This window comes from Aythya fuligula, chromosome 1, assembly GCF_009819795.1.
Source record: "Aythya fuligula isolate bAytFul2 chromosome 1, bAytFul2.pri, whole genome shotgun sequence".
Lineage (NCBI taxonomy): Eukaryota > Metazoa > Chordata > Aves > Anseriformes > Anatidae > Aythya > Aythya fuligula.
Genome location: NC_045559.1, coordinates 74,796,990 through 74,812,241, shown reverse-complemented (window position 1 = coordinate 74,812,241; position 15,252 = coordinate 74,796,990). Strand labels below are relative to the sequence as shown.

The following is a 15,252-nucleotide window of genomic DNA, read 5'->3' as shown; positions in this document are numbered from 1 at the left end:
ACCACTCCATATGCTGGAGTCCATATGCATACCATCCTATGCTGGACGGCACTAACTGGTACCTACAAAGTGCATGTGGAAGAGAATGCTGCACTACCCCAGGCTCATTTGGTCCCACTAGCGTATGTCCAGTGCTTCATTTTCCCAATCCTAATATAAATGACAACAGGCATGTTTAAGATGTACTTGTGAGCTCCTCTTCAGAGTTCACGGTATCACTTAAAATCTGTGCAGCACCTACGCCCAGGGCATCTCTTATTTTGCATGTATAAGTGTGCCAAAAGATGACAAAAGCCAGCCTTTTAAATTTCAGCAAAACTGCTTAAAACAAGTATTTAATAACATAACATGACAGACTACTCTCACCCTGTCCATTTTTGCTGTTTTATTGTAGCCAGGTTTATTAGTCAGTTGTCTAGAGCACATGATATAAGGCAAAGATTTTTGTCTGTAGAATATCTTAGAATTCTTACACAAGTAGGAATGGGTTAATAACATGCACAGGCCCCAAAACAAGCACTGCAATATATGGTTTTCCAACACTGACAAAATATTTACAATATGTTGTGTAAGCCAGGACAGTTTTTCAATATTTGCATATTCTAAAAAAGTTGAACCAAACCACATCACTTAAAGCCTTAAAGTAATTTTCTTTTTGCTTTAGAGCTAATTACTGTGCCATGCTATTCACAATATACCTGCTTCACTAGATCTCTATTTGCTAACTGGGGCTGGGTACCTTCTCAAATATTGACACATCCTGTCCACCAAACCTCATAGGACTGGCAGCATACACCCACTCAAGCAGACCCACTCATTCCAAGGAGCATACAACAAGGCAGATTCTAGACCAACACCATCAGAGAAACACTGACTGTCCTCTTACCCCAAGCAACATACCGCCAGAAGACCAGATAAAGGAATGACATTCAAGTGTAGTGACAAACTGGATTATGACCACAAACTCTCAACTAACCCTGGGAAAAAACAGCCTTTCTGATATTGAATTCAAGTTGTTCCCCAGCGCAGTGAGCCAGCAAGCCAGGTAACATTCACCAGAATGCATCACAACAGAACAATATAACCAGAGCACAGCTCTGTTTATCTCAGTACAGTTACATCACTTATTTTCTGCTTTATTCCTTTTCATGCCCCAAGAACAATTCATCAATACATTAAGTCAAGCCAAAAATCAATAACTAGGTCTAGCCGAAAGGGGAGAAAAAAAAAAAAAAACAAACTTTTTGAAGCTTTCTGGATTAAAACAGAATTTGAATTAAATAGTACATTAGGAAAAAGAAAAAAAAAAAAGTTGTTCACCTCACAAACTAGTCCTCAGTTCAAGCATTACAGTCTTAATTTCAGGTCCCAGGCAATAAGTAATTATTAATTTATCTTAGAACATATTTAAAAAGCAGACATTCCAAGAAGCAACAAGAAGATAACTCCAATGTATCAGTTTGTATGCGTGTTGAAACATACCTATTAGGGAGAAAAAAGTTCAAATCTGCATCTACCATTCTCCTGGCTTACTGTCAAAGGAGATGCACTTTTCAGGACTGCATCTCCCACAATGAGAAAAGCATGCACTGCCTCAGAAGCATAAATTTCCTGTGTTTAAGATAATTTGTAATACTCATACAGATTCACAGAAGCACAGACGATTCTTGACTAGCAGCACCACTAAGCATTTTATCCTTTGCCATTGCTGTCACAAGCACTGAAGTCTCACCTTCTGCCTCTACAGGCTACCACCGTAAGTCACAGTAACCTTTACAATCTTTTTAATTACAAGCAGGGAAGCACAGAAATGACTTAAGGACTTAAGACAGGAGCTCACTCAGCTCCAGAGGAACCCGTACACTGGATGACAGACAGCATGAGAACTAAACTCATGTCTAATGCTAAACTGCTCAAATATTGCATCTGGTAAAAAGAATGGGTTCATGATACCAATTTTTCAGACCAACATATAATTGCCCTGATGCAACAGAATTAAGAAGACACGTACCAGTTAGAAAAAGATCATATAGGTATTTTCTGAAATTAGTATTTACAAATGTTCATAGATCAACATGTTGCCCAGAATATCACTGCAGTCAGAAAGCCATGTTAGTGTAATGGTAGTTTAAATACTACAGGAGTAAAACAAATGGAAAAATGCAATTAAATATACACTACAAAGTAAAATGAAGATTTTGCTACACAGTTGACTTGTGCGATATGGAAACTGTGTCATAAACCAGTAAGAGATTAAAAAAAATAAAGAATACTTAAGGTCATTCACAGAGATGCATACAGCCAACATCAAGCCTAGCAACCATAAATGCCATCTAATTGCTCAGCTCAGCATTAACAACTTTATCCCCCTGCAGCACACCCTTTTCAAAGGGAGGAAAAAAACATTCAGAAAAAAACCACAACACACCAGCATTCCTAAACAATTTTGTCTGTCAATCATTAATAACCTATTTCATCACTACCTACAACCATGCTACGTATCATCCTTTTAACTGTGATGTTGCATGCTGCGTGGTATGCAGCTTAACCCCCAGTGGCAGTTTTAATGTTTATTCTAGCATGGCACTGCACAGCATGTAGACTGTGAGGCAAAGAAACTAACTCTAGAACTGTAAACTACCCAACCAGGGGAGTCTGGAGCACTGGAAAACTGAACTGCCATGCTAAGATTAATGCTGCAGACGTAAACGTAGCACCTGCACTCCTCTCCTGCTTACTGTACCTGAGCTACAATATAGCATGAGCAGATATCTCCAAAATGATGCTGTATTGAACTAATTAGACATACGCCAACTGTTAATATGCACTACTGTTTAAGCTGATTCAGTCATAATTGGTAGAATATACCTACTATCTTTGAAGGTAAACTGCAGTTGGACAATAATTTCAGACAGGTATAGGTATGAAACAACAGACATTAGTGCTTGGTGTTAATAACCATAATAGTTAAAAAATACAATTAAGTTTCACCTGCCTGAAATAGTCAGCAAATTGCTTAAGTTACCTTTCACCTTTAAGCAAAAAGGGGTTTTATGTTTGTTTTTTGTTGTTGTTGTTTTTCCCCACCAACAGAAAACAATGAAGCAATGTTTTTAGATTGGTCTCATCATGAACGTAAGAGAATGATCTTTTTGTTGCACTAAGAACGGAAACTCACTTACTTAATGCAGTCTTCATTATGACTGTTGTAAAAATGCATTACTATAGTTGTTATCTTTTCCAAGTAGTGTTCTGTCTTCAGAGAAGGGCTGAAAAAAATCTAGCATCCAAATAAGCAGAAGGGGAAAAAGTGCCCCCTGTAGCAAGAGGCATAATTACTCTCACTGCATATAGGAAACATTCAGGTAGCCTGTTGTGAGGATACAGAGTACAACAGAGGAAACGAGAGTCCAGCACATCCTACAGCTCTTTTTTTTTTTTTTTAATCCTTGTTTGGGTTGTAGAGAAATGATCGAATTTACTGAAACAAGTACAGGGGACATGAGAAATAACATACTTGTTTTAAACTGTAGTAACTAACCTTTTTTTATAAAGAACAGCTGCCAAGAAAACTGAATAACTAAGACCGCATGACTACATTTGACTTTCAAACACTGAGTTTACAAAGGACAGCAAATATCACCCGAACCTTCCTGGCTTCCCCTATTGCAAGGGCAAAAAGACAAAGCCTCAGAAGACTTCAGCTATGAACTTCTGAGTCACTCCAAGCAGAGATAGCCAAGCAGCTGGGAAAGATGGACACAGTGTGCCACACAGACACCGTGGGTACCCAGCCTGTCTCTGGCCAGGTAGCCTCGGTGTACATACAGAGGCTTCTGTCTCTCGTGCAGATGTTTTGCTCTGGGAGAAGATGAGGTTCCTGCCACAAGCCAGAAAAAGGAAAGCCAAGAGGGAAGACGTGAACAGCAAGACCGAGAAGCCTGACCCATCTAGGTCGCTATAGGGACTCAGGAGGCTGCGAGCAGTTTCTAACCTCACGTTACCTCCCCCCCAGTAGACATCCTTACCTGCCATCATCTGGGCCACGGGGATTTCAAACCCGAGATCAGGAAGGAAATAAAAAACGACCTTCCCTCCTCGCCCCGCTCCCGGAGCAGCCAGCTCCCCCCCCCCAGCACGGAGTCTGCCCGGCCCGTGGCGTCATCCCGTCCTGCCCTTCCACCCCCAGGCGCCGAGTAAGGAGAGCTTCACCTTCCCCGCACGGCCTTCACCCCGCCGCCGCCGCCGCCGCCGCCCCGGGCCCACAGCGGGAGCCTAGCCCCTCACCCCCATCATCATCATCATCATCATCATCATCATCACCATAACCATCACCACCACCACCACCACCACCACCACCACCACCACTCCGGCCGCCATTTCGCAGCCCCTCCCCGCACAGCTCCGCTGGGGGCTGCGCACCCCAAACCCCGTCCGCTGGAGCCCAGGGCGGTGCCGCCCTCACCTGGAGCGCCGGGAGCCGCCCGTCCCCGGTGCCCGCTGCCCAGAGGCGGTGAGGTGAGGCGAGGCCGGACAGACGGACGGAAAGAGACGGGCGCAGGCAGCGAGCACGATCCCGGCGCTCCAGCCGCCCCGCCCCGCCATTGGGCGAGGTCCATGCACGGGTCCCGCCCCGACACCGCCCATTGGCTCGACGCGGCTGCCAATTAACGCTGCTTCCTCGGTGGCGGCTGGGGCTGGAGGGAGCTGGGGGGAGCCCCAACGGCCGGCTGCGCCGTGAGGTACGCGCGGCTGGGGTTGTGGCTGTAGCCCCTCGGAGATACCGTCGGTACTCCAGCCCTTGCCTATCTTTTAGCGGTGTTTGTTATAGAGGGAACGTTTCAGATTCCAGGCGGCAGCCGTCGCGGTAACCTTGGCTCGTCCCTTCACCTCTGCCCCGGCAGCTTGTAGGATTTCCCTCCCTTCTGCCCTTCTCCCTGCCCCGGCCCTAGTGCTGTCCCGGAAGGCGGCCCGCTCCCACGGCAGCTCTGGGGATCATTGGGAAGGGCTGCACAAGGCGGTCCTCGGCTCACTTTCCTCTTGGCTACGTTCCTTATGCAAGCCTGCGTATGATCAGCACAGACGCCAAGCCTTCCTATGCTCCTTCACGAAGTGCGTGACTCATTAACTCAAGGAGTTTTAAGTTCACGGTAAAGTTAGATTAGCCCAGAAGGACAGGGAGACCACAGCACGGGGGTAAATTTTACCTTCTGAAGAAACGTCCTTAACAACTTCATTTGAATTAATTGCAGTTAACAGTACTGGGAAATTTGGTTGGGGGTAAGCGTTCAAAGATTTATCATGATTTCCCCCCTTCCCAAGCTCTTTTTATTCTCTCTTCTATATCAAAAGTTAGAATTTTAGGTTTAAGGTGAGAAATCTCAACATTCAGATTTTTCTCTCATTTCTGGTCAGAGATGCATGCTTTTCCACAGTCTCTCATTAAATATATCAAGCCTTGAATAAACCAGCTGTCTTTGCAGTAGCGTACAAGTGATATACGCAATCATAAATACCCCTCTTTCTGTATGGACACAACTCAAGCTCCTGTTTTGCCTAAAGCACTGTCAAAGCTGGAATGCCTCCCTGCCAGAACACTTAAGACTTTCTTCAACCTCAGTATCAAAACATTCAGCTATTTGTATGGTCAAATAATGCTTAAACTTGTTCAACGATTTAAGAGAACAGGAATTCAGCATGTCAGTTCTTCCTCTGGCAGAACTAATTTCATGGTGTGATAAAAGGCAATTCCACTTTGTCAGAGGACAGAAGTTCAACCTGGAACTGGTGATAGACAGACAAAAAAAAAAAGTGGTCCACAAAGAGTTGATTGAATACCACCTGGTATCCCAAAATGGCTTTGCTGTGCAAATCCAGTCCCAATCACATATATGCTGCCACCTGCGAAAATCAGGGCTCATGCTCTTATTTTAGGCCAGTGTGGAGCCAATGACTAAATGGTCCAAGAGATGTATATTCAGACACTTGAGTCTGGCTGCAAAAAGTCTTCCAAATATGACAAAAACAGTTCCTTATTCTTAAAATCAACTGTACTGCCCCTATACTGCTTAGATGTTTTATTTATACATTAGTGTATATACATATATATAGATATAGCAAACATAGCCTCATGTAACAGCTCAAAATCAATAGAGTTGTTTTGGGAGTTCTCTTCACATGGGATTTGCACTGGTTCTGCCTTCCTAGGGAATGAAGGATGAACAGAAGCAAATAATTTATGCAACATTTTTGTACTAAGAACTGAATTCAGACTTCAGCACAACTTGAGAAATAACAATTTGTTTGAATAATATTCACCACAAGGCAATCTACGTGAACATTTTAATTTAATAGTTGTAGGTTCCTTGAGGCATCACTTTAGGGAACATTACTTCCAAGCAGCTGAATATTCTCTTCTGGGTACAAGACGTGAAAGTTATAGGAAGGTATAAAGTTTCCTATAGTTCTTACATTTTTAGATGAAAAATGGCCTAAACACTTTTGGAAGCAAGTAAGACAGTAACAACAAGCAGAATTTTAAAACATTTTTAATTGAAAAAAAAAATTTACCCCCTTTCCAAGTGTATAATTTGAAACAATTACAAAACAACATTATTTAAGTTCGCCTAGTCTACATTTTGCATCAATGCTATTGATCTTCCTATAAATTACCTCTCTATGTGAAAGCAGAATTTGTCTGCACATGCTGCTGCTTAGTTTGACTTCATTATATATGGTAATACAGTTTAATGTATGTAGATATACAGGTTTGAGGTCACATGCACCACTTACAAACATACATTTCTCCAAGCACTAAAAAAACTTCTTGGAGAAATATACCTCAGTAGTTGGTAAACTATTATTTTTTTCTATTTATAAAATTGAAATTATGATTATTCAAGCATTACATTTTTCTTGTACTGAATTAAAAGAGATTAGTGGTCTATTTATATATACCACCAGTCATGCAACCTGCCAGTATGACGACACTATTATGATGCCATAAATACCTTAAAGGTATGAATCACACTTCAAAATGGCATTGTTCATCTTGATTTTAGCATTTTGAGATGTATTTTTTTTTTGTAAATATTAAAATTCAGTTGTTCTCTGGGTGTTTTCAGTTTTACTCAAAATGTGACATCCTTGGAAAGATTATCTCAATCTTTTTTTCTTAGAAGAAAGGCTAACAGTTTATATAGGCCCATTGACGGGCATTTAATTTTGACTGTAAGGGACAAGACAAGAAATTTCTGGAAAAAAAAATCCTCCCACATTTTAGGCAAATATCCCATGGTTATTTTTATTTTTAACACAATCTATTTTTAAACATGCTTCTTGTGTCCTTTGCTGTCCTCAGAAATTTCATGTGTCCTTTTAAGTACGAACATTTTATCTTGGCTTCACTCAGTGCAAATTCTGTTGCCAGTTCTTGGCTCTTGCAGTAACATTTTATCACTCTCTTCAGAATACCTATCTCTAGATAAAAAATCCTAAGTGTTACATATTCAGTTGTAAACCTAAGTTTAAACCCTGAACTATATTTTGATTACAAATGCACTACCATTAGTGATTACATATGCTAATCATTAGTGATTACATATGCTAATTCAGAATGTTTAATTCCACTCACATCAGTTAATTTTATTATTTAACTGGCCAGCTTTCAAAGATTTTTTTTCCAGAATACACATTCATTTGAAATAGTCTTTATCTCCTTATTTTTTTTAAATTAATGTTATTAATCAGTGTTTTGTAGAGTCCTTACTTCTCTGCTACACAACGATTTTCTATCTCAGATGTGAATGGTATGCTTTTAAATAGGTACAAAATTTGAGAATAATTAAAGCATAGAGAACTGTCTGCCAATGGTAAGGATATCTTTATGTCATCAAAACAATTGGAAACGTTCTGGCTATGGACTGCTTCAACCTCTGGCAAGTTTCTTGAAGCTTGCCGGAGCTTTGATGGCAAATTAAAAATTAAAAACAAAAAAAAATTGAAGTCCAGCTCAAACAACTTCCTACTCCTCCATAAAAACAATTAGTCTTTCCAAGATACCTGTTTATATTCCTATTTCCCCTAAATAATCAAATGTTTTAGCAAGATTATGACTAGTCAGCTTTTCTTAGCTATACACATTTATTTTCTGCAAAGAATCCAGGAATAAAGGCTTTGTTTGTTGTTGTTGAGGAACCCTTCAGGTTAGAACACCTAGCTAAGGACAGGGGTGTTATGTTACATTGCAACACACACCCACCAGCTGTGATGGAGTTCTTCCTACTGAACTGCAGGATTGAGTGAGTTATTTTAATGAAGCAGACACAAAATGTGAGTTACCTTCTGGTTATAGTTCCACATACGTAAACTGAATAGTAACTACTTTGAAAACAGCCTTATTTTATAATGACAGAATAAAGCTCCTTCCTTTTCAACAGATAAATGGCTCTGCCTGACATGTTCTCCTGCTGAAGTGCAGCACTATCTCTCTTCTGTGAAATGTCTATTGTTTTGCTAAGTTCAGAGCAGGAAGTGAGTCAGGGGATGGGGACATTTTAGGCAGAAGTTCTGTTGTAAAGCCAACAGCAACAAAGTAGCTTTAGGGATAATACTGTTTCTTCTATTCTAATTAAGTTCCTAGATCCATATAAAGAAGCTATTCTGTGGGAATCTTATTAATACCTTTCATGTCAAAGAATTAATAGGGAGAAAGGTTAGCGCCCAGGAAGCAAGCCCCACTATTCAACTCTAGCAATAAGCTTCTTCTACACTAATGTCATTATAACAATTCCTGTAGCTGTTTAGAGCTTGTATATTTAATTCTTTGTATAATACTGTCGTTATGCCACTGATCACTTGAGCATATGAAGAGCAAGGCTGAGAAGCATATTTATTTTAGATCTTCCTGACAAGTTATTACATTAGCCAAAGTCAGAATTTTTGAGGACTTCTATTTCTAATTTATTTTGCTCCCATGAAATCCCAAACAGTTTCTTTATCTTAGTCAGATGCACTTAGAGGAAGATTGGCCTAGGGCCAAGGCTAGTTACTCAGATCCATGAGCTTGTCTACTAGCAGTCACTCAGATTTAAGCCCATTTAAGCTCTCTCAATCAGAGGTAAAACAGCCTTTAATCTTTTGGAGAATTAGGCTTCAGCAAAAAGAGCCACCTTACCTCTGAATGAGAGCATCCACACAAGGTTGAACACTGTGTCATACATGTTAACATCACACCTTTAATTACCCTCAACTCCTACAGTATAAACACATGACCCGAATGGTTTAAACATCTCACTAATCGCCTAAACTCCAACTGATAGTGGAGCGTGCCCCAGGCTATTATCAGTTTACACACCACTTTGTACCATTATTTGTGTCCTACTACAACAGCAGATTTAGCTAAGGAACACTGGCGTGAAAAGTTTAAAATCTTATCCCTGAACATGCAATAAGTTTTCCTTTCCAGCCTTTCCTCCTCCTTACCAGCTTTTCACCTGTACATGGCCTTGAAAGGTAAAAACAAACATCTCACAGAATGATGTTCACGTACCGCCCTCCTCCCCCAAAACTATTAGCTAAGACTGCTTTTGTTTCCTTCTCCCCCATCCCATTTCAGAGCCTGCAGACAAGTCGTTTCACGCACAAAGCGAACTTTTTCAGCTACCACAGGCCACAACCCTTTCCTTAGGGAAATTCAGGTAAAGAAGCATTGTATTTTTCAACGGGGGTTCCCAGTTTTGATTTTCACAAGAACATTTCACTTATCTATATGAGGCTTCAAGTTCTTCATAGAAAAGGAAGACTTCCTGCTTGCTTACAGTTAGTTGTTGCTTGTTACTGATAAGGAGAAAGGCAATCTAAATCACCTAGGATTTCATATCATTTCACTTTTGTTCCATAAAACTCCCTTTGTATAGCTATTTTTTGTATGCATTACAAGCGATAACATAGCTAAGCCTTCACACTTCAACCTCCGCAAAAAGCTTATTGGAAAAGGAAACAAGGAGAAAGCAGTCTGACCACTAGTCCATTGTTTTTAAAAAGAAAGTGGAGTGAGATCAGGAAGAGAGGGTCACCATAACTAACTGCAGCCTCTGATTTCTTGCTCTTTAAAGAGCACTGCATTATTGAATCCATGTTTGTGTCAGCAGGATAAATTACTAACAATACACTTACTGGAGAGGTTAAGTTTAACTTGCATGCACTTAAGTGGCCTGCCACATAGAAAGGCAAAAAGCACTTAGCCTGCTCTGGCAGGCAGAAATTGAGTATCACTGCATTAGCGGTATCCAGATTAGAGTGTATTATGGTTGCATGGATACTTGCAACTTTTGTCTTTCTCTCCATAATTCTCCAATATCAAAAAAAAAACATGAGGGGGGAGGAGATGATCAGAGCTGCATATCCATACATGTATAAATAACAGCCAAACAGCTGGTGGAAATGCAAGTGGAAAGCAAGAGCCACTGACTCAACTAGTTTATTTATATACTACAACGTTTGAGGGCTGAAATACCTATTTTTAACTTTTGCTCTATACATTTTGGTAGTTAGTTGTCACAAATTTTTATACAAGAGCTACTAGAAATAGCTTATCATGTTCAACAATATTTTTGTTACAGTACATACAAAATATACAGATATTCTACTTACGTGCATAAATACATTAAGAGACTGGTGCAAATAGAGATGTATAGCCAGTCTCAAGCACTAAGATTTCTTACAGTATGTAATTGTTCTGTCTGATTTTCCAAAAAGACACATTATCTTGCAATAAAAGTGAACAGCTAGTCAAATAATGCATCAATTTACCCTATTAAATATTTCCATTGTACATTAAACTTTTCCCTTTAAAGAGGTATCAGCGCAAAACATTTTAAGGGAAAACAAAAACAGAACAATCAAAAACCCTCAGCATATAAACTTTTTTTTTTTTTTTTTTTTTTTTTAAACTTACTCCACGCACTACTATTTTCTCTCATTACTTTTTTTTCTTTACTAGTGAGAAGCCATCAACCATCATTCTGGCAATAATTATCCTCACCACTACCACCTTCCACAGAACGCATATCTCATTTATTATAGAGATGTAGAGATAGGCTACTATTGAAAATAAATTATATTCAGAGCAACGAGTATCTTCTTTCAGAACACATATTTTGAGTTGTCATCTTTATAAAGAAACCTTTTAATCATTGCTGAGAGTGTATTAGGTTCTCCAAAGTCTGAATATATATGCTTCTGAAAATTCAAAATTTCTTGCTTTCAGAGAACTACTATAAGCACATGCACAGATATACTTGCATGAAATTAGTTTTTTTATATATATGCATACATTATATATATGCACGTGCATGTGTATAATTATTATAATTGGCAAGTCAGTGCATGCATAGTACAGTTCCTGGTTTTAGAATATATTTCATTTCTTTTCAAAAGCTGTATTGTCCTCCTTTAATACCTCCCACATGCAACATAGCAAAATAGAGAAACCGGTTCATGAACTGCATTTTTGTTCATGATGTTGTCCTACCACCAGTGTGGTTGGGTTTCTTAATCGTTATTTCCAGGTGGTCAATACAGGCTTTCCCAAATCTCTTGCACGACCTCCTTTTGTTCCAGTGGATTGCCCAGAACGACTTCGGAAGTCACGATCAGGACCATCACTTTGCGCCATCTCTTCATCATATCTAAAAGTAAGACAATCTGTTCAGTACCTTGTCCTGCTATTCACTGCACAAACAACAGCAAGTCTTCCATACTGTTTTGCTTAATATTTAGCACTGGCATTTAATACAAGCTGTTCTATGCATGTCTACATGGAAAAGGAAATTATTCAAGGAAATTTACCACCACATGATTTTACAATACAGATCAACCAAAACATCTTCAGCTACTTTTTGTAAGCAAAAAATTGTTTGACAGCTTTAGTTAAACTCTTGAGTTTGTGAAATTTCACAAGTGTGAAACGTTCTTCTGTATTTCTCCTCAATATTGCTCTTTGTAGACCTGTGGTTGAGCAACAACATCTGACTGCTGGTTGTTTAATAAAGTCTCAAGTTATTGCTTCAAACAGAGGGTTGCTAACTGCAATTTCAGAAAACTCCAATGTTACATCAGTGAGCAAGTAGGGAAAGAATGAGCTGAACAAACTGTTTAAATTAAATGCATTTGATGACATGTATTTTGTAACACTTAATCACAGTGACAAGTAGTTCTTTAAATATCTAACCCCATTATAGTCTCAGATAGCCTCACTATACACTTACCTCTCAGTTGCTATGGAAATTTTAAGCAGGAATTGGCTATGGATGTGTAATTATCAAAAGATAATACTATAATATTTTGTAGAACAGTCGTAGAACAGTCATAATATATGTTTAGTTACACTGTTGTATAGGTATTTGTAGCTACCACATATAAAATATTAATTGAAATTTAAATCATAATTCAACTGACACTTACATATATAACTGATTTTACCAACATAAGTGTGTAAGACTGGTATGATCTATTAGATCAACTATGTATATACCACATTCCTGACATCCTGAACAGTTGTAATATAAATAGGCTTGAGAAACCATCTGAACATTCTTTCAATAAACATGAGAAATTGTCATCAACATGGTATTTAAGTGTTCCTCTGCATCCTAGATAAATCCTTCAGACACTCCAACATAAAGATGTCCATCTCCTTGATTTCTCTCTTTGTAATACAGATTGGGGAAATTTTTAAATACCTGGCAATGCATTGTTACTATTACATCCATGAATTACAAGAATTAAGTGGCATAATTTCTATGAACTGAGAGGTAATAGCTATTTGATACAAATTTTATCTATTTACTCAAGAAAATTAAACTCTACATACTAGAAGACAAACACTCTCTATGCTTATATCCCTCAAATTCAGCTGCTGGAAGCTCGCTACACCCAGCAGTTTATTACACAACTAAAGTTCCCTCTGGAGATAAAGGATGTACTCCTACCTCCAAAGCTGCTAATGCAGCCCTAAAAAATGAAGTGTTATCTTTGTGTCCATTTTTCCCATATGAATGAATAAGTTTACTTTATCTCTGTGGTCTACATTACACATTAAAAAAAGTGAAGCAACTGAAAAACATTTGCATTTATATAGAACATTGATAAAACTTACAAGACTTCATAATTGCCAAGAACCTCTTTTGGTGGAGATTTATTCCATTTACAGTCTGGAATTTCCCCATTTGGCACAGCAATGTTAAGTGTGTCATTAATAAGATTATACTTCAAGATGCGATCATTAGCTGTACTGGAAGTAAGAGAAGGGGAAGCATTAACCTACAAAAAAAAAAAAAAAAAAAAGGCAGCATCAATTTTTTGAGTAGTGCAGTTCTCTATATAGCACATGTGATGACTACACATACTATTTGGGAAATTAAGAATCAGCGTCTCTAAGCACGTCTTTCAGTTCCTCAGATGTTGAATGGAATCCCCCACTGGGCTCTTTTTTTAAAAAAACTTAAAAAACAAAACAACAACAAAAAAAAAACAACCACCAACACTATGTGTCTGCAGCATCAGAAGGCCTTGAAAATTTTTCTTGAGACTAAGTTGACCAGGGCTCAGACAAGACAGAATTTTGTTCAGTTTTCTAAGCTTCCATGGATACCAAAACCATAAATTTCAGTGCCCGGTTCACTCCAACATTTGCTACATATAGGAATCCGTAGGCTTATTCTAGTTAAACAGCTTTTATTTATGTTCTTAATCCAAGTTCTCCCCTGTTAAATTGTGAGCTGGAGAAACACATATGCTCCGTCTCTATTCAGAGCACTAAATTGGATTTATTTTTTTTTTTTAGCTAATGCTAAAAGTGGTGTTAATTTTAACACATCTCTTGTGTTCCACATTTATTACAAAGAAGTGGTATCAGAACAATAAACAGCTTTGCTCTTTCACTTTCAGTAGGATTTAGAAGGAAGAGACCTAGATAAAATTTTTGTTGAACACACAGATCGAAAGTTAATACACTAAAGAGAAATTTATGTGAAAAAGAAGCTTTCCAAACATCCATTATCCTATATATGCCTCCCCTTTCTTTACTCCTAACCTGCAACATTAATGACATGACAGCGCTCAAGACTTAGTAACCTCAATGTTATGCTGCATCAGGCCAATGTCAATTTTCCAGCTACTGATACATTAACTAATAGGGCTGCTAATATTCAGACTGCCTCTGAAGTCTAATTGTGTGGATGCTCCAGAGTTAGAAGACAAAATAGAAAGCCACAAACCACAAAAAAAACAAACTGAAAAAGAAGCACACACTAGGTTGGCCATCACATGGTCTATTTTTCTTTCTGACATTTTGTCTAATCCACTTACCTGAAGAACAGAAAGACAAAGCTTAAAAAGAGAAAAACAAGTAGATTTCTCTGTAGTCTTTTACTTTGTGAAATAAAATTAGTAAGAAATTATTTCCATATTTTGTGTAATTTTACCTCAATTAGCCATGGTTTAAGCTTGTCATCAATGATTATGTCATATCCATAGCATTCAAAGCAGTGTTTATCATTATTCATTACAGGCTAAAAAAAAGACAAAAATGTATTAAGAACAACAAATTTGTAAGTAACCTGATTACACACTTGATTTGCTATAAGTGACATGACTGGATTACAAATCTTCCACAACACAAGCTAAAATAACTCTACCATAAGCTTACTAGTAAGTTCAGGATTCTCCACACGCACAACTCCAAAGTACACATTTCAATATTAATGATTGCATTAATGCCAAGGACTAAGTTACATTAGTTTTCCATCATGCTTCCAGCTTTAAAATAAGTGTTCTCCCATTTTTCAAAAGTAGTAAGAATATCTAAAACCTGAATGCATCTGGAGAAATTGAGAAGTCTTCAAGTTTACATAACACAGCTTCACATAAATTCTTTAAACTTCAGAGATGGAAGACTTGTTCAAAGACATTTCTTTTAGTGCAGAAAGTTGAGGTCAAACAATTACCAGATATTTTAAAAAACTATTATTAGCTCAAGCCATCTATGATCTTGAAAGCTAAGAGAGACAAAGGATCATGTTGTACATAGATACACATCCTCCGCTCAATTTTCCAGCATCTGCAAAGGATTTTCAGTATGCACGCCTAGACTTTTATACAAGTCTCATCAGATCTTTTAATGAAACCTTTGTAACAGGTTAGAGACATGATTTCCTCCCCTATATTGAAGAAATTAAAAGCTTTCATTAT

The 15,252-nt window shown here is 38.4% G+C and overlaps 2 protein-coding genes across 7 annotated transcripts in view; both read right to left on the bottom strand.

Moving 5' to 3' along the window:
• The window catches only part of PACSIN2 (protein kinase C and casein kinase substrate in neurons 2), a 75,079-nt gene extending 70,480 nt beyond the window's left edge, over window positions 1-4,599 (bottom strand). The window contains exon 1 of the mRNA XM_032189566.1: window positions 4,466-4,599. The gene's annotated coding sequence lies outside the window, so the exon portion shown is untranslated. The remainder of the gene's footprint in view (window positions 1-4,465) is intronic.
• TTLL1 (tubulin tyrosine ligase like 1) overlaps window positions 1-15,252 on the bottom strand; it is a 59,579-nt gene that overhangs the window by 31,278 nt on the left and 13,049 nt on the right. For 3 of the 6 annotated variants that reach the window (XM_032189616.1, XM_032189597.1, XM_032189587.1), the window contains exons 8-10: window positions 14,487-14,573; window positions 13,160-13,323; window positions 11,534-11,690 (exon numbers count right to left, since the gene is read on the bottom strand). In XM_032189616.1, coding sequence (XP_032045507.1) covers window positions 11,561-11,690; window positions 13,160-13,323; window positions 14,487-14,573 — 381 coding nt within the window. In that variant the 3' untranslated portion in view covers window positions 11,534-11,560. Of the gene's footprint in view, window positions 1-10,947; window positions 11,691-13,159; window positions 13,324-14,486; window positions 14,574-15,252 lie in introns of those variants that run through there. The other 3 variants (XM_032189579.1, XM_032189606.1, XM_032189625.1) reach the window with 1 other exon arrangement.